The sequence below is a fragment of the Schistocerca serialis genome, chromosome 4 (genome assembly GCF_023864345.2).
Source record: "Schistocerca serialis cubense isolate TAMUIC-IGC-003099 chromosome 4, iqSchSeri2.2, whole genome shotgun sequence".
NCBI lineage: Eukaryota > Metazoa > Arthropoda > Insecta > Orthoptera > Acrididae > Schistocerca > Schistocerca serialis.
In genome coordinates, this window is record NC_064641.1 from 111,698,996 (window position 1) to 111,722,864 (window position 23,869).

The 23,869-nt window shown below is 38.4% G+C and overlaps 1 protein-coding gene across 1 annotated transcript in view; it reads left to right on the forward strand.

Moving 5' to 3' along the window:
* The window catches only part of LOC126475105 (neprilysin-4-like), a 138,462-nt gene that overhangs the window by 36,475 nt on the left and 78,118 nt on the right, over positions 1-23,869 (forward strand). The window contains exons 7-9 of the mRNA XM_050102684.1: positions 9,980-10,177; positions 15,236-15,349; positions 21,645-21,786. Of these exons, the coding sequence (XP_049958641.1) occupies positions 9,980-10,177; positions 15,236-15,349; positions 21,645-21,786 (454 nt within the window). The remainder of the gene's footprint in view (positions 1-9,979; positions 10,178-15,235; positions 15,350-21,644; positions 21,787-23,869) is intronic.

Below are 23,869 nucleotides of genomic sequence, written 5' to 3' on the forward strand. Positions count from 1 at the left end.
AAACAACTGCCTGTACAACTCTGTGCAAGCCCTGGTTTTCATATCTTGTCTTCATGGTCCTTGTTCTAAATGTAAGTTGGTGGCAGTTCAGCAGTCAGCTTCAAATGCCTGTTCTCTAAACTTTCTCCGCAGTGTTTCATGAAAAGAATCTCATCTTCACTTGAAGGACTCCCATTTGAGTTCACGAAGCATCTCTGTAATACTCATGTACTGATCAGACCTACAGGTAACAAGTCTAGCATAAGGGTATGGCACCACTGTCGTATGTTTTTTCATTCAGAAAAAAATATTAATCTCTGATACAAATTTATGTGCTGGAAATTTTTTATATCTGCATAGTGTGTGATAACGCTATGAACTGTCACTGTCAGCACAAATGTAACTATATGAGCCAACAATGTCTTGATGACAGAGCCCAGGAACTGAACCCTGGATGAGGAGATGAACCTCAATGTGCAAATCAATCTGTGGGGGAGCAGAGAGTCTGAACTCCATGTAGAGATGAGCATGGAGACAAACAGAAATATGACCAGTTCCAGTGACTGACACTACCATGCTGAAACAAAGCAAAGTGTGAGGTGAAAGCCAGGTCTGAGGTAGTTGAAATCAACATAAGAACTCCCAGGCCAGGCCTACCACTACTGACAGGTAGACAGGTGAGTCAGTGGCTCTGCCCATGCCACATTTCATGTGTACCCTCTGTGGCAGCATTCTGTTCTATTCAGCTGTGATATCAACACCAGCTTGGCTCCATCCATCTCAATGTTCACCGGTGGTGATACTAAAAACATCTTTTGTTTGGAGTGTAGCCTCAAATAGTGAAACTTGGCTGATAAAGAGCTTTACAGAACAACTTCGTTAAATGGAGGGTTCCATTGACAAGATGTATTCTGAAGGATCAAGAAATAAATATTTTGGTAATGGAGGGAGGTGTGAGGGATGGAGATCAACACTAGAATACATTGAGCAAGTTTGAATGGATGTGAGTTCCAGTAGTAGCAAAGATATTAAAAAAAAAAAACCTTGCGCAAATTCATACAAGTCAGTCTTTGGACTATTAACAACATAAACTACTACTGCTACTACTAGTAGTAGTTGTAATTGTTGTTGTTGTATCACAAGTACTGCTTCAGAGATTTGGCAGCAGATAAATGAAGTTCCTCTCACCTTTTCTATTTATCAGTCCTGGAGCAATACCTTAGTCCCTTACACATTTTCAATCATAGATCTGATTAACCTCAAATAGACTTCTTAAAATTAGCTAAACAATTTCCTTTCAGCTGTACCAACAGCTAGAGTAAATAAATATTGACTTTAGCAGAAATAAATTTCACTTACTCTTGATTATAATACACCCCAGCTCAGCTGTGTTCATCTCTTGAAGCACAACAGGCTCAAGAGATACTTCTACTTTATTCACTCTAATTGGCTGAAAACTTCTACCAACTAACTGAAATTTCAGGATCAGATAGTAGCCAGCATCTCTGCTAATTTTTATGCTAAAATGACATATTACAGAAGTTACATTTATGTCTACATACATGCTCTGCAAAGCACTGTGAAATGCATGACAAAGGGTACTTGCAAGGGAACCTCCCCATCGCACACCCCTCATATTTAGTTATAAGTTGGCACAGTGGATAGGCCTTGAAAAACTGAACACAGAGCAATCGAGAAAACAGGAAGAAATTGTGTGAAACTATGAAAAAATAAGCAAAATATACAAACTGAGTAGTCCATCTGCAAGATAGACAACATAAAGGAAGCTGTGAGCTTCTGGGCACTGTGGTCCCGTGGTTAGCGTGAGCAGCTGCGGAACAAGAGGACCTTGGTTCAAGTCTTCCTTCGAGTGAAAAGTTTATTTTCAGAAAGTTATGATCTGTCCGTTCGTTCATTGACGTCTCTGTTCACTGTAATAAGTTTAGTGTCTGTTTTTGCGACCTCACCGCAAAGCCGTGCGATTAGTAGACGAAAGGACGTGCCTCTCCAGTGGGAACCGAAAATATTTGATCGCAAGGTCATAGGTCAACAGATTCCTCCACAGGAAAACACGTCTGATATATTCTACACGACACTGGTGACGGCATGTACGTCACATGACAGGAATATGTTGTCGACCCACCTAACTTACACACTTGGCGAATAGGTAAAAAGATTCTTCTACCTTGCCCTATTTAGGTTTTCTTGTGGATGTGACAATCACTCCCAAAAAAGTGATGAAAACATAAGAGTTTGTCACATAAACTGCAACAAATGAATGCAACAGTTTCACAGTCGCACAGTTTTCCCTGTACTCTGTCAAAACATATGTTTTTAAGGTTTTCAAATTTTTCCGTGTGTAGACTGTCAAATCCTGCATATGTCCAAGCAAATCTGAACATGTCCTGGAATTTTGGAGAGCGAAGTTGATTATATAAAAAATTAAACTTTTCACTCGATAGAAGACTTGAACCAAGGACCTCTCGTTCCACAGCTTCTCACACTAACCACGGGATCACGGCGTTCCTGAACTGACATTATCCTTGATGTTGCCTATCTTGCACATGGACTACTCAGTTTGTATATTTTGCTTATTTTTTTCATAGTTCCACACAACTTCTTCCTGTTTTCTCGATTGATCTGTGTTCAGTTTTTCAAGGCCTATCCACTGTGCCAACTTGTACCTAAATGTGAAGGGGGTGCGATGGGGAGGTTCCCTTGTTAGCATGGAACCAGATGTCACTATTTCTTCCTGTTACAACTGCATAAGAAGAATGGAAAGAATGACTACTGAAATGCCTCTTTGGGTGCTATAATTATACTAGTTTTGTCTTCAAAGTCACTATGGGTGTGATAAATACTCCAGTATCTCTAGATCTTTCACCTGATACTGGTTCTTGAAATTTAGTAAGCAGGCTTTTGTGGGATTATTTGCATCTGCCTTCCTGAATGTGGCAGTTCAGGTTTTTCAACATTTCTCTGACACTCTCCTGTGAATCAGTCAAACCTGTGACCATCTGTGCCACTCTTCTTTGTATTTGTTTAAATGTTGCCTGTTAGTATTACATATTTGGTATGGGTCTCATGCAGTTGAGCAGTTTTCTAAGATAGTACATGCAAGTCACTTCCAAGCAGTCTCCTTTGTAAACTGACTGCATTTTCCCAGTATCGTGCCAATGAATCAAAGTCTATCTTCTGTCATTCCTACAGCTGAGCCTATGTGCTCATTCAATTTCACATCCCCACAAATTGTTACACCCAGTTATTTGTAAGAGTTGATTGATTCTAATACTGAATCATTGATACTGTAGTCATAGTATGCTACATTTTTCTTTTTATGTCATGAATAATTTTATATTTTTGTATGTTCAAAGCAAGCTGCCACTGTTTGAAACCCTTTGAAAACTTATCCAGATCTGACTGAATATTTGTGCAGATTTTTTCAGACAGTAATTCATCATAGGTATCTCCATCACCTGTGACAGATCTGAGGTTCTGTTAATACTGTCAGCTAGGTAATGAATGGAGAACATGAAAAAGGGTCATTTTATGTCCTTTGTCCTTATAATAATGCTGGCTCCAAGGGTACAATGAAAGAAACACATTTATTAAGAAACACATAAATGAATGGTTCGCAGTTCTGACATGAAACAGAAAATAATATCCACTTCAGGTAGGATGATAGATTCTCTCCACTGGTATCCAGCTACGAGTCCTTGGTCACATGGTCAGTGTCGAGTCAATGTCCTAAACAGTGGTGGTGTCAGGGTTGGTGTCCAGCTTGGTCAGGTTCAGGCTGGCTGGTATGTGAGGCCGACAGGCTTGGCCAGGTTATTCAGCCTAGGAAATGCCTGTATGGTGTCTATGTTAGAATAGAGTTGGAGTCCTAAGCCGCATTGGGTTGATGTCCAGTTGGAGTCCTGGGCCGCACGGGAACTGCTGGAGGTGAATGATACCAGTAGATGGACTGCTGGGCACAGCTGACATTGAGCCTGGAGTGTGAGCTAACACTGTTGTCTGGTAGTCACACAGGATCTTAATAATATGGTGGTAGGATTTCTTTGAGATGTCACATAACATGTGGGCACATCATTGTGTCATGCTCACGGCACCACAGTTATGAACGCGCATTCTGCTGGCAGGTGATGCTAATGCCTCTCATGGAGCCCAGTGGAGTTGGGAATGTACACAGAGTTACATGCTGTTATGTACACAGATTGCCGGGTTGTCACTGCAGTCCACCAATGTAAGTAAGCACACAATGTGTTTGACCAAGTGTGGCTGGCTTAAGTGGATGATGCCAGGAGTACGATGACATGATGGCCATGAGTATACATACCAGGGGCTGCAGTGACCAGGTGACTGGCTCAGCAACAGTATGTCCCAACGCAACACACTTCCCTTGGGCACACCTGAAATACTTCAATTTTTGTTGACCCTCCATCCAGGATAACATGCAGCATCCTCCCTACCAAGAAATCTTTCCATACAGTCATTCTTTTGTTAATAATTGTTAGTGTGGCACTGAGTCAAATGGTTTATAGAAGTCAAGAAATGCTGCACGCGCCTGATTGTCATCATCCATAGCTTTCACAGTGTCAAGCGAGAAACATGCAAGTTTCTGTGTATGTTTATGTTTCTGTGTATGTTTTATGGAAGTCAAGAAATACTGCACTCACCTGATTGCCTTCATCCATAGCTTTCACAGTGTCAAGTGAGAAACATGAAAGTTGGGCTTTGCATCATTGATGTTTTTGGAATCCACAGTATGTATGGAGAAGGTCATCTCATTTGCAATACCTCATTATGTTTGAGCTCAGAATATGTACTAGCATTCTACAAAAGATGGATGTCAGTGAGATCACTTCTACTACCTTTCCTGTATATGTGTGTGATATTTGCTTTCTTCCAATTATTAGGCACAGTTCTTTGTTCAAAGGATCTGTGGTACACTGTGATTAAAATGAGATACAACTCAGCTGACAGACACGCCAGCAGACCTTGGAGACTTGTTCAGTTTCAGAAATTTTAGCTGCTTCTCAATGTTTCTGACACTAATAATATCTACATAATATCTACATCACTCATCTTTGCAATGGTGTGACAAGTAAACTGAGGTAGTACTTCTGTATCTTTCTTAGGAAAGAAACATTTGAAAATGGAATTCATCATTTCTGCTTTTGTTTTGCTACCCTCAATTTTAGTTCCTGTATCATTCAGGTGCACCTGCCACAAACTTTGATGGCATTGGCAGCTTTTACGTGTGACCAGTCTTTAGGGTTTTGGGCGATATCTTTCAATAAGATTTTGCTAAGGTAGTCATCGAATGCTTTATGCATTGCCCTCTTGACAGCCAAATGTTTCATTCACATCTCTCTATCTATGATTCTATTTTCTTTAGAATTTTCTTTACAGTGACTTCATACCATGGAAGATGCCTTTCATCGTGTACTATTCTACTAGGTACGTATCAATCCAGTGCATGGTCAGCTATTCTTTTAAGTTTAAACCACAGTTGTCCTGCATGTTCCGCCCAGATGTAAATGTTTTTAGTTCCTCTTTGAGATATTACAACACTGTCTCTTTATCTGGCTTACTAAACATGTAAATCTTACTACTTATTTTAGTCACCATTGTAATCATTGTTGCTACAACTGTCTCATGACCACTAATACCAGTTTCAACATGGACATCCTCTAAGAGGTCAGATCTATCTGTTACCATTAGGTCTAATATATTTTCATCAAAAGTAATACTTGACAGAATCTCTTTTCACACCGACCACTTACAAAACTGTAATTTTCCCAAATGATTGATAGTTAAAGTCTCCTTCAATGACAGCATGATTGGTGAAAATTGTTCTAACATAATGAGGTTTTCCATACAGTTTTCAGTTACATCTAGGAATGAGTCTGATGGTCGACACAAAGGTCCAGTTACTCATTCATGCTCAATTTTGATACTGAGTCTTGCCCAAACCATCTTGGAAGCAGCTTTAGTTTCCATCTCAATGGATTTGAGTTATTTATCTGCTGTGTCCAATATACCCCCTTCACTTTTCAATTGCCTATCCTTTCGATATGCACTTAGATTTATCCTAAAAATCTCATTGTTGTCAATTTCAGGTTTTATCCAGCTTTCAGTACCTAGTATTGTATGAGCTCTCTGCTTTAGTTAGATTTAGTTTCAATAGGTGCTTTGTACCTCTGGGATTGCTTTCATATTTGTAACACCAAAGATAAAGGCATTTTTCACTGTGGCAGGACTTCCTCATGAAATTTCAATTACCAACTTTCTCCTCAGTGTGTGAACATATTTTGTTAATACCAGTTTACATAGGGAGATATGATCATCATAATCCAAACACAAACAAACATTGTCTGAACAGGCCTTCAAGGCCCAATGGTACCAATCAGCTACCATATCATCCTCAGTCTTTAGGTATCACCGGATGCGGATATGGAGGGCCACGTAGTTGACACACCACTCTCCCTGCCGTTGTCAGTTTTTGTGACGAGTTTTTTTTTTCCATGTGTGCTGTTTGACACACACACACACACACACACACACACACACACACACACACATATATATATAATGGCCGAAAACTGTGTAGAGAGTGACAAAAGGCTGAGGGGGAAGTCTGGCAGTATTGGCCACTATTAGTTCTAGCGTTTCTACGGTAGATCGCACGGATTTAACAATCGCAGCCGATACATGGCTCGTCCATGAGCATACAAACATAGCGGCAATTTCGTGTCGAAACATGTTCGCCAGCATTATGAATGAATAAGGCCAAGTGCACAAACATTGATTTTTATCGTATGTAAAAATATTGTACGATTAAATTCTTTAAGAGGAACAAAGGAGAGCATGGGAACTTCTTTGTTCCACTAAAAGAATTTGCTTATACAATATATTTCCTTAAGATAAAAATTGATTTGTGTGCACTAGGCCTAAATGTCGGTTTGGCGAATGACGCGTGCTACCTAGTTAAACTTCTGGGTCTAGTTACGTTGATTCAAGGAGGGATATTCGAGTCGTTGCTTTTGGTATGCTTTATTCAGTTACCTATCTATCGAATAGTGAAAGACTATCACCGGTAGACACCTGGCGGGGATAACTGATCAAGTGATAATTGAAAATTATTAAATTATTAAAATTGCTATTAAAAAATAGGAGCTGGTGGTAGAAGGATGAAAATTAAGGGTTGCATGTATTTTGTAATGCCACATCATAAAAAAATAAAAATAAAAAGTTCTGTCCAAAAAATAAGAAAAATTTTTTTGGGGTGGACCACTCTTATCACTTAGGGGTATGAAAAATAGATCACCTAACTCTGCCGCTACAAATATCTCTGGAACAACAATAGATATTCAAAAACAGTTTTCACCAACATGAATGTACGGCAGGGGCTTAGGAAACCAAATACTATGTGAAGTTTTAAAACATAAACAAATACTATTTTCAACACAAACTTGTGTATTTTTAAAATGACACCCCTATTATTTTGTATGCAATCAATAGCGTGAAAAATCACAAAAATAATGGCATTGGTTGCATCGCAATTTGTCAGTTACATCTCGAGAAATTGGGAAGCAAAGTTGACACTTGAAATAAATGAAGTGCAGAGCTAGCGCACGTCCTGTGACTCGAGCGTGCACCTCACACTGCCTGTGTCAGGGGCTCACACAATGGGAAGGTATGCACAATCCACAAAAATAAACAAGTAACATGTCCAATGCAAAGTTACATTTTTCAAATTGCAAATGTATGTTTATTCTAGCGAAATGACAACTAGAGCTACAACTACAGATAATGCACTTGAATTCACTTTGCTAAACACATTTACTAGTCCCCTGTCACCCACAGAAACTGTATTGTTGTGCATTACATCCAGCATTAAAAATACACCCACATCTTGACCAATGAAACTGTGTCATGTCAACATATGTTCAAATTGCCCTCCGTTTGCGTCAATACATGTTTGCAGATGGGTAACTAGAGAGTGTTGCACAGATTGTAGAGTTTCTACAGATATTGCCGCACACGCTGCAGTAATACGATGTTGCATATCCTCTACTGTCGTTGGTGGTTCTTGATACACTCTGTATCTCACTGCACCCCAGAGAAAGAAGTCTAATGGCGTCAAATCGGGGGACCGTGCTGGCCATCTCTCAGTGGCTCCCCACCCCATCCACCTACTTGGGGATTTTGCACAGACCAGTAGTGCATTTTCCACACATTACCATGGTTTGTAAATGAAGCCTTGTCCATAAACAATGTATTGCTTAGGAATACTGGATTACATTGCAACTGCTGAAGTGTAAAATGACAGAAAGCAATGCAGGATTCAAAGTCATTCCCATACAGTTCTTGGTGCAGTGAGATATGGAACAGATGAAACCAATGCTGATGCAAGATTCTGCACACACTACTGTGGCTTATTCCTACACCTTGTGCAATTTCTCGCACACTCACCTGCGGATTGTGCACTACAGCAGCCAGAACAGCAATTTCATTTCCATTGCCAGTTGCTGGCATTGTATGTCGATGTTTTGTGGGAGCCCAGCTTCCTGTTTCCGTGAGTGTCTTGCAGATGTTGCCAATGGTTCGACGTGACAGACACTGCTGATCTGGGTAGAGTTCAGCATAAAATGTCACAGCTGTGGTTCAATTCCTGTGATACTCACCATAAATTAAAATAATATCTAGCTTTTCTTCATTACTTAAGGCCGGCATATTGAATAGATGACGGCAAATTTAACAAGCCACAAGAAAACAGGTTTTAATGTGGCAATGTATGTGAATTACATTACAATATGAGAGCAGTTCAGCAGACCAGATTAGAAGACACTTGTACACTGAAGGCAGAGAATGCCATGGTGATATTGGTATGTTTACTGCAGGATACAGGCGCCAGTGCAGGCAACCCCTACTCTGAGCACAGTACTACACACGATGCATTACTTCAGAAACTGACGCCGTTGCTATTCTTTACAAGCCACATATTTCAGAACTTATGAGGCTTAAAAATGTGAAACCAAGTACATTACCACTAATTGTACCTCTAGTTTTCATTTCGCAACAATAAACATTATGCGCAGGACACCCATCATTCTGATACCGCATTATTTGACACATCATAAGAGGTGGACCGGTTCAAGTAAGGTACAGCTCAAGAAGTGGCTAAAACTATCCCTCTTTAGGAGTACCATCAATGAAATATTGGCCAGTGATGTGTTGTCATACAGTACCACACCATACATTAACACTCCACTGATGTAGTACATCTATCACATCACGATTACTGGCAGCATGAAGTGCACACTTGAGTCTCAGGACATGTGCTAGCTGTGCGCTTCATTTATTTCAAGCATAAGCTTCACTTCACAATTTCTTGAGATGCAACTGACGTATTGTGATGCAAACAACACCATTATTTTTGTGATTTTTTCATGCTATTGATTGCATACAAAATTATAGGGGGTGTCCATTTAAAAATACAGAAGTTTGTGCTGAAAATAGTATTTGTTTATGTTTTAAAATTTCGCATAGTATTTGGATTCCTAAGCCCCTGCCATATGTTCATGCTGGTGAAAACCATTTTTTAATATCTATTGTTGTTCCAGAGATATTTGAGGTGGCAGAGTTAGGTGAGACACTATATATAATGTGTGTGTGTGTGTGTGTGTGTGTGTGTGTGTGTGTGTGTGTGTGTGTGTGTGTGTGTGTGTGTTTTATCCTGTACAGGAGGAGTTGTGAAGTATACATGATTTCAATTCATGAATTCAATTCCACTCCAGGGAACTTCTGCATATTACCCTAACAACAAAGTGTGACTGGTGATAATCTACTCAAACAGATACATCACAGTAATATATATACTTTTACATTGTTATTGATTGAATGTTGATTTGGTCTTTTAAAAATTTTGTTTTCTCTTCAGATAAAATTAATAAAAGAGATTCATATTTTATGTTGATACTGTGTGTTTCAGATAGATCAGCCATCTCTTGGAATGCACCGTTCAATGTTAATAGCCCCAGATATGTACGGGCAGCAACTCGAAGCTTATCGCCGCTGGATTATGGCTTCTGCAATAGAGTTGGCCACATACAATAATGCTTCAATTTTTCGCTCAAGTATCAGTGTTGATTCATACAATGTTGTTGAGTTTGAGATTCAACTAGCACGCGTAAGTTAGTATTTGTTTACCAAGAAATAATTTCACATTGAATTAGGTTTCTGTACATGGTAGTCCATTATATCACTGCCAATTATTGGAAATATGTTGCATTTTTATCACATTGGTTTCTGATGTTGATATTCAGTTACATTCGTATAACTTGACCATGTCAATGACGCAATTAAACATCCTTGATATGCAGTGGTTAAATTTCCATGATTTTCTTGGCAATGCCTTTGTCAAGAGGTACTGACTGTCAAGTGAATAGTGGTTTTATTGTGACACTACTGTGCTACCATTTCACACGTGCCCCCTCTGAAAGACTTGTGAAATCTAGTGGTGGCTGTAGTCCTTTTTCTGGAAGATTTTTGGTTGTTGGCTCAGTTCTTGTGACAAATGCTTGGTGTCGGAGACAGTTTTCACTTGATGCACTCAGTTCCTCAGACTGCAGATGAAAATAATTGAGAGACATTCTGAATTTTAAGCAAACTTTGTGATCAACAGTCATTCTCTCAGCCTGGTTCTACAATCTAACAAAGACAAAAGAGCTGTCAGTTGGAATGCACTGACTACAATGCAAGAGGATATATTTCTTTTGAGGAGCAAACCTAACAAAAATTCCCATCTTCAAGAGTCGCCATCTTCAATTGTCGCAGCTTGTGAAAGTAATGAAGGAGATGAAAGGGTCACTGGAAGAAGGTATTACAAGCATTTACTACTTACGATGCCCTGACAACCTACACTTTATGGGCTGCCCAAAAGTACCAGAAGGGGACAGGCCATTGTGAATGCCATTGCATTCCTGAGTTATACACCATCAAAATATTGGCCCAGTACATAAAAAAGCAGGGATCATGTAGGGCATAGACATGTGTATACGTGTGTGTGTGTGTGTGTGTGTGTGTGTGTGTGTGTGTGTGTGTGTGTGTGTTTTTACTCTAGCTCAGCTCAACAAAAGGATTACTCCAAAAGCTAGCAAGTTTTTTTCCTTTTTGTGTGTGCCTCTTGACGATCTTGCTTCTGCTTTTTGGTCAATGGTCTCTTTAATCTAAAAACATTTACATTTTACCAGAACTTCCCTATAGCATAAAAAGTACAGGTGCTTTTGTCAATCAGATTAAATGACTCCATCTTGGTGAATGTGATCTCAAGGTCAGCCTTCTGTGAATCTATTTACACATTTCCCCTTCAAAACCTCTACAGAACTGCTCTTCCAGTTCTTTATGAATAATCTGACCAGGCAGATGATATTCCAGTGGGAGACTCATTTGCTGCATCTACAGATGACCTGTTTCGGCAATGGATTGGACACACCTCTCACAAAACATAGTTTTGTTTATTGTTAAGTTGGCTGTGCATTCATTTACCTGGCCCCATGTATATGAAAAACTTGGAAAGTTTGTGCAGTCAGTCAGTTATTTATTTGTTTATTCATCTGTAGATCATTTTACAAATGTATTAGACATGTTAGGTTAAAATAAAAATAAAAATAAATAAAAGTTTGCAAAATACTGATTTACAATTACTTACAGATCTACTTAATTCCAGAATGATTTCACAATATTGTTAGACTACTTAGTTACATCTTATCAGAGTAATTACATATACGTATGACCCATCCAGGTACCTGTGTGTGTTAATGCAACCGCTTCTAGTATGAGGAGATATGCTGGTCCTGAATCAAATCTGTTTTGTGGATTAATGATGAGGGGTCAGTGTGCTGGCCAACCTGGATGCAGTTTCTAGCCAATTTCCCACATCCCACTTGGTGAATACTGAACTGGTTCACATGTTCTGCCTCAGATATGTGCTACACAAAAATTTAGAACAGTTTCTCACACTTGCACACAGAATTTACTCTATGTGCAGACAGATTGGGTACACTGCTTCAGTCCTGGGGGGTCAATAGGAGACTGATGACCTTCATTGTTTGGTCTCCTTGAACACTTAACCAGCACAGCAAGTATACATAGCCTTAGTTGGCATCAGGACCTTGATTATATCCATGTCTCTTCGTTCTATTCTTTGTGTGTTCTCATTTATTGGTCTGAAATCCTGAATCAGTATTCCTTGATAAGGAAGGAAATACGGACATTGTATAAATACAGAAATTGTAAACCATCGCTGAAGGAGATATTGAATTTCACGAATATAAAAGGAACTTGGCAATTTCAATCACAGATTTCTTGCCTACAATTTTCTAGTAACATGCATTATTCACTGAAAGTATACTGTGAAATGAGACAAATGTTTTATTTATTAATTTTTACAAACCCTAATATTTTTTTACCAACCTCTGCTTTGTAACATGTAAGTAATCCTTGACTGTATGATATATGTTATTTAAGATGCATACTTTAACTGCCATTTTTAACATGTCAGTTTTACTTATGTCTATCATTTGCTTTGGCAGTTAATTACACAGTTTAATTCCAAGGTAGAAAATATTTTTCATGTTTTGTTTAATTTTTATTGGTACATGTAAGGTACGTCTATCTCTTGTTCCATGATCATGAAAAAGCCAGGAATATACAGAATACCATGTGGGTGCAGACAACTTTATGTTGGACAGACTGTGTGCACTATTGAACACTGCCATATAGAACATGTGATTTGTTCCCACCAACTTTATCCTGAGAAATCAGCAGTAGCACATCATGTTTTGAAAACTGGCACTGAATTGCATTAATGAAACATCTACTATTAAAAAGAAATGTGGTTTCTGGGATTTTATCATAAAAGAGGTGACAGAGATCAAAAATTTCTGAAAGTACTCTCAGTAAAAACAGTGGTCTGCTGTTAAGCACAGCTTGGGACCTGGGCATGGGAAAGTTGAAGTGGCCACAATGGTTGTGTGACCAAAATATTCCCTTGCATGGTGTTACTGGGTGTCAGTGACATCACAGGTGGTTGTGTCACAGCAACAACACGATAGTCACCACCTGACAATGGCTGAAGAGTAACCAGAGAAAGCTCTTGGATTTTAAACCACTTGACACAGCTGGATGCCTGAGAGAATTTTTTTACAAAATATATTGCTGCAAAATCATGCATTCATAAATTCCTAATGTTTTTTATTCATGTCAATAATGGATTAATAAATATACTTATGTGGTACAATTAGATTCCCCAATTCTCCAAACAAATTTTTTGTAGTTCTTCCAGAAATTCAGAAAATGCAGTATGTACACTTCTGCAATCTCTCCTTAAGCTGTATTCCTTTAGCACAGCTACAACACTTTTGCAAATAAGATGAACGATATTATTCAACCAATGAAGAAGGGAAAAACAGAAGTAGTTTATGGTCCAGCTACCCTGAAACTGCAATTTCTTGTCATGTAATTTACGCGTCCTCCTTGGTGCTGTTTTGCCCATTCTAGGTTTAATTTCAGACCTTCCCCAAGTGGGGACATTGAATCTTTGCAATATCATCCCTGAATCTTTGCAGTATCATCACTGATGAGAAAAACAAAAATGTTACTATGCAAAAAAATATTACTGTATAAACTTGTCTTATATTATTACTGACCAATGACTGTGCAGTAATTGGTTACAGGTACACATAAATATGTAAAATTGTTGTTTACTTTCATCATAAAAAGTTCAGTGCACTAATGAGTAGGCTGGCAAAGCTCTCTAATGCGGAGTATTTACTGCAAAATACACAAAACACTGTGACTCAACAATGTCATTCCCTGTAGGTCAACATGCAGCTCTTGCAAATGCAACTGCATTGTTGTGGAGGAAGGTCAATTAATGTACCATGAACAAATTATTATTCCTAATTGGGATTCCCCTGTTTCCAATGCCACCTGGACTGGCATGGTTCAAAAGAACTAAGTTTTACAAGGACCTACCCTCTCCTTTCTGGTAGCGAATGCGTGATGGGGAAGGGGAAATTACAAGAACAAATGTTGAGCATTGAGCTGCTAGCAGATCAATGGCAGGGCAGGGTCTGTACAGCCTGCTGTAGACTGATTACTTCAAGACTTTTCTCTCCCTTATACCCTGCTCACACAACCACTCGGCCCATTTTAAGGCACTTTTTGGCATATTTTTCCTTCTGAGTCTTGGAAAGGGGTGTCACCAGTTAGAGGGCATCCCTACCATGTGTGGAATACTGGGGATTAATCGTCCTCCTTGACCATATCTGCTTAATTTAAAGTAACTGTGGATAAGGGGAGTTTTGAATGGTATGGGTCTATTGTGTTTCCTTCAGTAGGTGTTGTCTTTGTTCGATAAATACTTCCCCATATGTAAAATTTGTCCTTGGTTTGACTGATACATTGATATGATAAAAGTCAGGGGATACTGATATGCACATATATAGATGGCAGTAGTATCAAACAATGGAAACTCCAGCTTGGAATACCAAAAATGTAGAAAAAGATAGATCACTACTTACCATTAAGATGTTAATTTGCAGGTAGGCAGAAATAAAAGACACTTACACGTAAGTTTTGGCCACAGCCTTCATCAGAAAAAGAAAGAGACACACACACCATTCATTCACACAAGCAAATACAAATGGTCTGCTGGTCATGTGTGCCTAAGGTGTGCTTGATTATGTGAATGAATGGTGTGTGTTTCTCTTTCTCTTCCTGATGAACCCTGTGGCTGAAAGCTTATGTGTAAGTGTCTTTTAAATGTGCCTATCTGTAACTTAATGTGTCATCTTTGTAGTAAGTAGTAATCTATCTTTTCTGACATTGTTGTTGGCGGTACTGTAATGCACACAAGATATAACAGGGCAGTGCATTGGTGGAGCTGTCATTTGTACTCAGATGATTCACGTGAAATGGTTTCCAACATGATTATGGCCACACAACAAGAAGTAATAGACTTCGAATGCAAAAAGGGTAGTTGGAGCTAGATGCATGGGACATTCCATTTCAGAAATCATTGGGGATTTCAAAATTCCGAGATCCACAATGTCAAGAGTGTACCAACTATACCAAATTTTAGGCATTACCTGTCACCCAGTGATTTCTGAAATGGAATGTCCCATGCATTTGGCAAATTTTTTCATTGTATTTGGTAAGATAAACTTTATTTTTTTCTTTCTAGTTGATGTCACCTAATGAAATGCGCCGTAATGCCTATAGGATGTATAATGCAATGACGCTAAGGGAGTTACAAAAATGGACTGACAACAGTGAAGCAATAAATACTCATTCACGGGTTGGTATTTTTTTCACTTTTTTCTTTACCTAGGAAAATATGGAAAATATAACCTATTCGATCAAACAAATGGATGCAGTCAAATTCACATTTATTTCTTGTTTCAGTTAACCAAACATCACATTAGCACAGAAAAGAATTGAAAAAACATATTTCTGAAGGTAAAAACCATTATCTCACCATAAACCATACAATTTATTGTACCAAGCTAACCTTTACTTGAACATTTACTGTGTACAACTGGTCAGTTTTGATCTGCAGCCATTTTCAAATGCAGATGTACATCAATGTTGTGCTACCAATCTACGTCTACATCTGAAAATGGCTGCGGACTGAAACTGGCTGATAACCCACAATAAACATTGAAGTAAAAGTTCAACTTGTTCCAGTAAATTAAACAGTCGGGAAAAAATGGTTTTGACCTTCAGGAGTCCCGTAGAGGGTGTGGAAACTAGGAAACTAATTGCAAAATAGTCATGTATTTAATGACTGTAGAAACACCATTGTCTCTCTGATCCAGTGAGGTAAGCAGGAGAACTTCTGAGAAGTTTGGATTGCCAGAAAGAAGTCATACTTGGGTACTTCAGTCAGTAAGAGCAATGCTCACAAAAGACAAAGTTCATGTTGTGGGTCCTGTTCCAACAGAATGTGCGCTATTATAACTCTCAAATTTATCATAGTGTTCTGCTGTGAGTTTTGCAGAAAAGATACTATTTTCTGATCAACTTTGCATAATGTCACAAAAAGCTGAGTTGTAGGCTTATCACAGATGTAGCCAGATAAAGGAACCTGTGTCACAAAATTTGGCCAGTTACCTGTCAACTTCAAAATTTGGAACTAATGGAGTAGACTTGCAGACGAAAACTAAACATTGGATTTCTAACTCTTCCAGCTCTGTGGTAGTTTCTTCACCAAGAGAAATGAGCAAACAGCAACAGGTCAGATTAAAGAGAATAGCATCAGGTACAGGAGGGTGAGAAACATGGCTCTAAATGTAAGATCAAGACTATCCATAAAATGCCTCAAACAGCCCAACAATACCAACTGACTGCTGTGTCATCCTAAGCCAATAGGGGTCACTGGATGCAGATTTGAAGGGGTGTGTGGTCAGCGTACCGCCCTCCCAGCCATTTTCAGTTTTCATGACCAGAGCTGCTACCCGCTTGCCAACAGTGCTCAGGAGATCAGAACAGTAACCCATCCAAGGGCTAGCCAAATCTGACAACACTTAACTTTGGTGGTAAGGTTAAGAGCAACATACATTTTTAAAGAGGAGTTAGACATAAAAGTATGTTTTTTAAGATGCTGAACGTCAAATTGGAAGGGACTAACAGTGAAATGCAGGCAACTAATACATCAAAGCTGAAAAGTAAAAATTGAAATATACCTCAGAGGGCAGATGGAAACAAAAGGTAAATAAAGCAGACACAGGAAAGGACAGAGAAAATATAGAGGAAATGGATTGAATACATATAAATCTTGAATAATAATAGCAGTGTATTTATAAAAGGGGGAGGGGCAGGAAATGCTTGTTAAATGCAGAGAGAAGCTCCAGCATGCAAGCAGAAAATGGGGAACAGTAGAAAGAAATGAAAGATACCTAAGAAGAGCAAAAGGAGAAGAAATCAGTGAAGTTAAGAGTAGGTAGACTGCAAGATGGAAGGGCAGAAACACTGCTTTAGGTTCCAGGACATGTTTAGCAAAGAAATGCTGACTGTTATCATTAAAGATATTTGCCGATGAAAGTTCATTCTTTACACATATCTGGAGAAAGTTTAACAATGAAGGAAAAGATAGATGGCTAGTTACAATAAAGATGACACATAAAGTTGCAAACAGGCACAGTTAAAAAGACACTTACATGAAACTTTTGGCCAAAGCCTTCATCAGAAAAAGAGAAACACACACCATTTATTCACAAAAGCAAGAATGCCTCACTCACACATAATTGCCAACTCCAGCAGTTTGGGCCAGAAAGTTTGTTCTTTGAATGATCAGTGGCGTGGCAGATCACCCTTGTACTGGTTTCACAGATTCTTCTATGATGGGTATGTTCACTGGCAGGTTTACAACACAGCCATTCACATTGTTAGAATGAATGAGGCAGGGAAGTGTATCAACAGCTGCTGTGGTTACCGATGATCTGAAGTTAACGGAATAAACTTACTTTAAGACCAACGTCACAGATTTAAATGAAGCCACAGTGAGCTTAAAGGAAATAGTATGACACGTGCACAATAAATTCAAATGTAAAATTCTAGCTACTGATGTAACAAAACATCCTAATAGGTTTTAGTCTCATATAACGTGCACAGACTACTCCAGGTTGCTTATTTAGTCACTCAATAATCTTTTTAGGATAAAAATATAGGATGACACAGAGAAGGCTGTCTTTAAAAATTGTTTCACTGAGAAGTTTTGGTCATCATAAAAATGCTAAAAACAACAGCTATTGAGATAAGCAGTTGTAGAATAGCAAATTAAAGACAATTGGTCAACAGAAGAGAGAGACCTAGACTTAATGGAATACCTGCACTTTTCGATACATCAAAATCTGCATCTGTACTTTGTAAGCCACCTTACAGTGTATGGTGGAGGATTCTTCTGGTATCCTTATCATGTCTTTGCTTTCCAGTTCCATTCCTGGCTAGAAGAACTATTGGTAAGCCTCTATATGAATTCTAATTCCTCTGATTTTCTTGAAGTGGTCATTTCATGAAATTGATGTGGGAGGAAGTATCATGTTTCCTGTCTCTTCTTGGACTATATGACCTCAGAATTTTAATAGTAATCTTCTCTGTGAGGCAGACTCTCTATACTAGTGCCTGGTATTTTATGAGCATCTCTGTAACACTCCCATGTTCACTAAATGAGGATCAGTACTCAAGAATCAGTCAAATCTGTGTTTTTTAGCAACTTCTTTGAAGGATGAGTTACATTTCCTAAGCAGTCTTCCAATAAATTTCAGTCTCGCATCTGCAGTACTTATGTACATAGGGGGTCTACTTCCTGTACTGATATGGCTGCTGATGCTCTACAGATATTGCTGCATTTTGCATCAAGAGATATGCCTGCATTTTGCTACAATATTCTGGCATTGCAGCTTGACATACGCAAAAGCATCATCTGTAAACAACCTCATTGAGCTTTTGATGCCATCCACTAGATCACTGACATATAATGCAAACAGATTGTCCAAAATAAATTGCATCCTTTCTACTGGCAGTTTATCATAGCTTTCTGGGGCAGCAAAACATTACAAAGAATTGGAAAAAGCTACAGGCCATATCAATTATGACAAACTGCTTAGACGTATGTAACACGATAATGTATTACGATCATTTTGGAGACAAAAAACCTCTGTAGAAATCAACATTGATTCTGCAAACAATGAACTTGTGAAACTCAGTTCCCTCTGTCTGACCTTGAGATCCAGAAAACATAAGATAGCAGAGGCCAACTTATGTCATGTTCCTTGAATCCCAGGAGGCATTCAGTACAGTTGTGTAATTACATGGTCTTATTTTTTTCCGGCATGTTTCTAACATGTAGAATTCTTGGATCTCTGTTTGGGTCACATTGTAATTACTCCATGATATTTTGTCAAACAGACTCGTTGCCATCTTCATGTGATCCCTGGTGACTGACATTAGGGATTTCTGAAGACTGCAATTAGACATTGCTGAAATACCACAGAGTAATTAGGATGAGACACAGATGGACACCTGAGAATCCTACAAGATAGTTGTGCAATGTTGTCAGTTGAACTAAATATGAGCTTACAGTCTATTGTGCTAACATTGCTACAGGATTCAGGACTTAATATCAGATATGATTCAACACTAATGATGTACTTTCAGATATAAAGATGAGTTGATGATTCCATTTTATGCACGGTATTTTGACAACTGACCCAATTATCTTCTTCAAGTGCTGCTGGCAGTGTTAGTATGTGTACTCACTGTCTGGACTCCATCAAAGATAAAAAGTCTTGTTTGTAATATTAAAGATAATCTAGACCTCTGAAATCCAGGTGTATACTGTATTTCAAGTGACAGGAATGTCCTGTGGGACACATTATTATAACAGTCATGGAGGGCAAAAGGAACTTCAGGAACACACTGGACTAAAACAACCATGTTAATTAGTTGCCGCTGACCACAGCCTCAAGTATATTAATGAAATGAAGTACAGTGAGACCAGTACCATGGCGCACATGTCAAGTTTCTATCACAGTATAACTAAGGAGTTGATTGAAATAAAAATTTAAGAAACCTATGAGGGTGAATGAAATATAAACCAGATTCATTTTTATCTTATTTTATTTTATTTTTTAATTTAACCTTCGGAAAAATTCATCCACACAAACTTATTTTTTCTATTCAGTCTCCTGAATAGAAAACTTATTTTTTCTAAGCAGACAGGCAGTTTCTTGATATCATTTTCATATAATGAACATGGCTGTGCACAAGAACTGTTCGGGAGCACCATCTTCATCTATAAGTCTGGACTGTAGAAAGGATGTTATAATTCTCGTTTTTTTTTTTTTTTTTTTTTTTTTTTTTTTTTTTTTTTTTTTTAAAGTTCAGGCCTATGTTTCATCGCAGGTAATAATCCAGGGCAAGAACTGTTCTGCTTCAGTTTGGTTGTGTGTAAGTAGCGATTTGCACTCCATAAGACAATGAAATTTCTGCTCTGTAGTGAGAAGACAAGGCACCCACTTGCAGATGCTTTCCGAAATCCAAGGTTTTAAATAAAGATCACATGAAGAGTACCATAGCTTCTGCCAACCTTAGTAACAATTTCATCAATTGTGATTTGGCAGTCACCTTCAATAAGCTGACTAAGAAGCGAATATTTTCCTCAGTCATGCTGGCCCTCGGGTGACAACAGTGAGATTTCTCAACTGTTTCCTGTCCTCATAAAAACTGTTTGAGTGATTTTTAGGATGTAGTCCCTGAAATGTGCCGCAAGTATTTTCAAAATTTCAGATGATTTCACACTCTCTGTTGTGGGAGATTCCATTATAATGTGTTCTACAACAGATAGCGGTATCTCTTGCTCTGACATTGTGATTCTGACTAAAAAAAATGGTACTGCATCACTCTACCTATGGAGAACAATCACTGGAAAAAAAGCAACAATTAGCTTGGATTGTGCTGCTCTCCATTTACAAACAGGCATGTAAAACAATAATTCCAGTTTATATTGTATTCACCATTGTACTAAACCAGAACAGGAGTTTCAAGTTAGGGAAGGCTTGGGATATGGCACTCAATTTATTAAGTTCTCATCTGCCCATCTCAGCTATTGGAGCAGAAAAACACCAAGAGAATTTGTGTTTCAATGGGTAACAGTGAGGACTGTGAGAAATAAATCAAGTTCAAAGGATGTGGTGCGTGCTAGGAGTCAAACCCAGCTATAAACAGCATGCAGCACCAACAACAGTTTATAGTCTGTCTGGAGTGTAGGAAGTGAATATGCGTAGTAACACTGCCCACAGCACCTAAAGAAGACTGGTGGGTTGGTCTTCAAAATATTGTGTGGCAAAATGGAATTGACTACTTAGCTGTACGCTGATAGGTGCATCAATAACGAACTATGCTGAGAACACTTGAGAATGGGCCATTGTTAATAGGAAAAAACTGTCAGATGTGAAAGTAGCTTTACGTATACCTGAAGGAGTGTTATAAGGCTGTTGCGGTTTACAATATGTATGAACACTCCATTATTATTTGATTATACAATTTGTAGTGGCGCACTGGAAACAGTCACAACCATTAACTGTCTCAGAGTATGTGTCCAGGGCAACCTACAGTGGAACAGCTGTGTAAAGCTAGCTCTAGGGTAGACAGATGCCAGGCTGAGATTCATTGGAAGACTCCTAAGAGAATGTAATTCATCCTTAAAGCAAGCAGCTTACAAAACCTTTGTTTGGTTGTTTTTGAGTATTGTTCACAAGTCACAGTTTGGAGTGTCCTGTTCTATTCCAGAATAAATGCACAGTATTACTTTCTTTTTTTCTGTTTGAACTCTTCTTGAGATTTAATGTGTGTTTTCCTTATATTTATTCTTTCACTCCTGCTCTTGTTGTTTGAATTTCAACATACAGTTGACAAGGCATAATGTACACATTCATCTCTTAACTTCCATATTTTGAATGGATGGGATCCAATTTATGTGAAAATGTCTGTATTTCTTGTAAACTGTAAATATAAAAGTTAATTGTCACTGTGTATTGGAAAGGATTTCAAATTTGGTTCATGCTTTTAGTCAAGATTCCTCATGGTTCCAGATCCAGTGGTTGCAGCTCATGGAAGATTTATTTGATGACATTGATGTGAAGATAGGTTATGATGAGACAGTTGTGGTTAAGGAGATGGACTATTTATTTAAGCTAGTCGAACTTCTTGATAACACACCTGTAAGGGTGATTGGTGAGTAAATGTTGTCATAACACTCATGATCTATGAGTGGCAGTCAAATGAAAATTGAATACCTATCACAATGGAACCATGGAATGGTTCTATTCAACACACATTGAAACATTTATCCCAATGTGAGATGAGATGATCAATTTCTGTTTCGTAGAATGCAGTTAGCTGCTGATGGATTCACAACCACTCCCACTGTTGCATCACCTCGTCTGACTGGAACTGACATCCATGCATATCTTTCTTCAGTGGTAACAGTATTGAAATGTAACAACAATGGGGACACCTGTCATTTTAACTGTGTGTTATGACATGCCATGAATTCAAAACTCCCAGGAATGCTGACACATGGAATCATCCTGCTCCATGATAATGCCCACCTGTATGCTGCCATTTGGATGAAGCTATACTTCAGCAATTTGGTTGAGGAACACTGCAACATCCTCCATACAGCTGAGATCTTTCACCATGTGATTTGCACATCTTCGCTGACTTGAAGAAACACAAGCATGGATGTCTGTTTCAGTCACATGAGGAGGTGGGTGCAGTTGTGGATCCATAAGGGACCAACTCTATTCTAAGAAACAGGAATTATCATCTCATTTCCCAAAGGGATAAGTGTCTTAATGTGTGTGGTGATTATTTTTTAATGGAACCAGTCCATTCCATTGTGACAGGTGTTCAGTTTTCATTTGACTGCCCCTTTACTGTGTATTAACTGTAAGAGATATATTATTATTATTAGTAGTATTATTATTACTACTACTAATCAGTCAAAATTTCTATTTATTATGACTTTCCCGGCATCACTTGTTTCCAGCATATCCCATAATATTAATCTCATTAACTTTTACCAACTAAATGGGAAAATATTCATGAAACGTCTTAGATAACTTTTCATTCAAAGCTGAGTCTCTGTCTTAACTCAGGATCACTGCTTTTACATCTACTTGATAAAAGAGAGAGAACAGTTGTGAAGGGTGTTTCCATAAAATTTCTCATATCACAAGGGAGGCCACACTTTTTAATGGTGTTAATATGATATTAGCAATTTCTGTGTGTAATACAAATAATGGAAGGAGTATTTAAAGATAACCACTCACCTCTTAGTTGAGGCACTGAACAGCTGAAAGATGCATAAACAAGATTATAAATGATACTTTAGGCTATTTTGGTGAAACAGCTGGTTTATACACATTTTTGGGTTTGTACCAAGTTGTCATTGTATATTTACACAATATTTCAAGCGATTCCTGAATTGTCATTGTCAGCTATTTAGTGCAGATTTTGTTGCTATTGTGTAACTGTTGAACAAAGATGTGAAAAACTCAAGTTTTACACCCACTCAAGCAGTTAACTAAACACTGTCAAACACTGCATCTGTGAACAGGGGTGAAATATGAAGATACCAGCATTGTAGCAGAGGCAACAAATTTTTGAGACAGTGTAATAGAGATGGAAATAAAAATTAATGGGGTGAATAGTTTTATCAATATGAACAGAGGCATTGGTTGATGTTAAGAGTGGGATCTGGTATTCAATTTGCTTAAATAGTGTCATAAAGCATCTCAGTAATCTCTCTCCGGTCATAGATGAGTATCTATTAAGACATTTTTAGTAAAAGGTGTTGTCTGATAGAATTCTTGTTACTTATAAGTTTTCACTTATTTGCATATGCTTTCCATTGGTTTTGAATTTCCATAGACTATTCTGTTAGTTACCAGTACTGGGAAACAATCACAAGGGTAATGTGCAGTGTGTACCATTCACTGTTTGGCTGTAGTCTAAACAGTGAGCTACAAAATCTTAGCTCAGCACCTGATGAGGACAATGAAGGAACTTTTTGAAATGTTGTGTAAAGAGATATGTCAGCTGCAAACTTAAAAGCTTGTAAATCAGGATTGAAAATGTTGCTGAGTTTTGAACAGTATCTTCCTTCAGAAATAGCTGTTGTATCAGGTAGTGTGGGGGAGAGGAGAAAGGAGTTAGGGAAGGGGTGGGGGGTGGGGTGAGGGGGGAATGCAGGCATGGACAACTGAAGAAAGGGGAACTGGATAGGAACGTGGTTCCAGTGAGCTCACCTTGG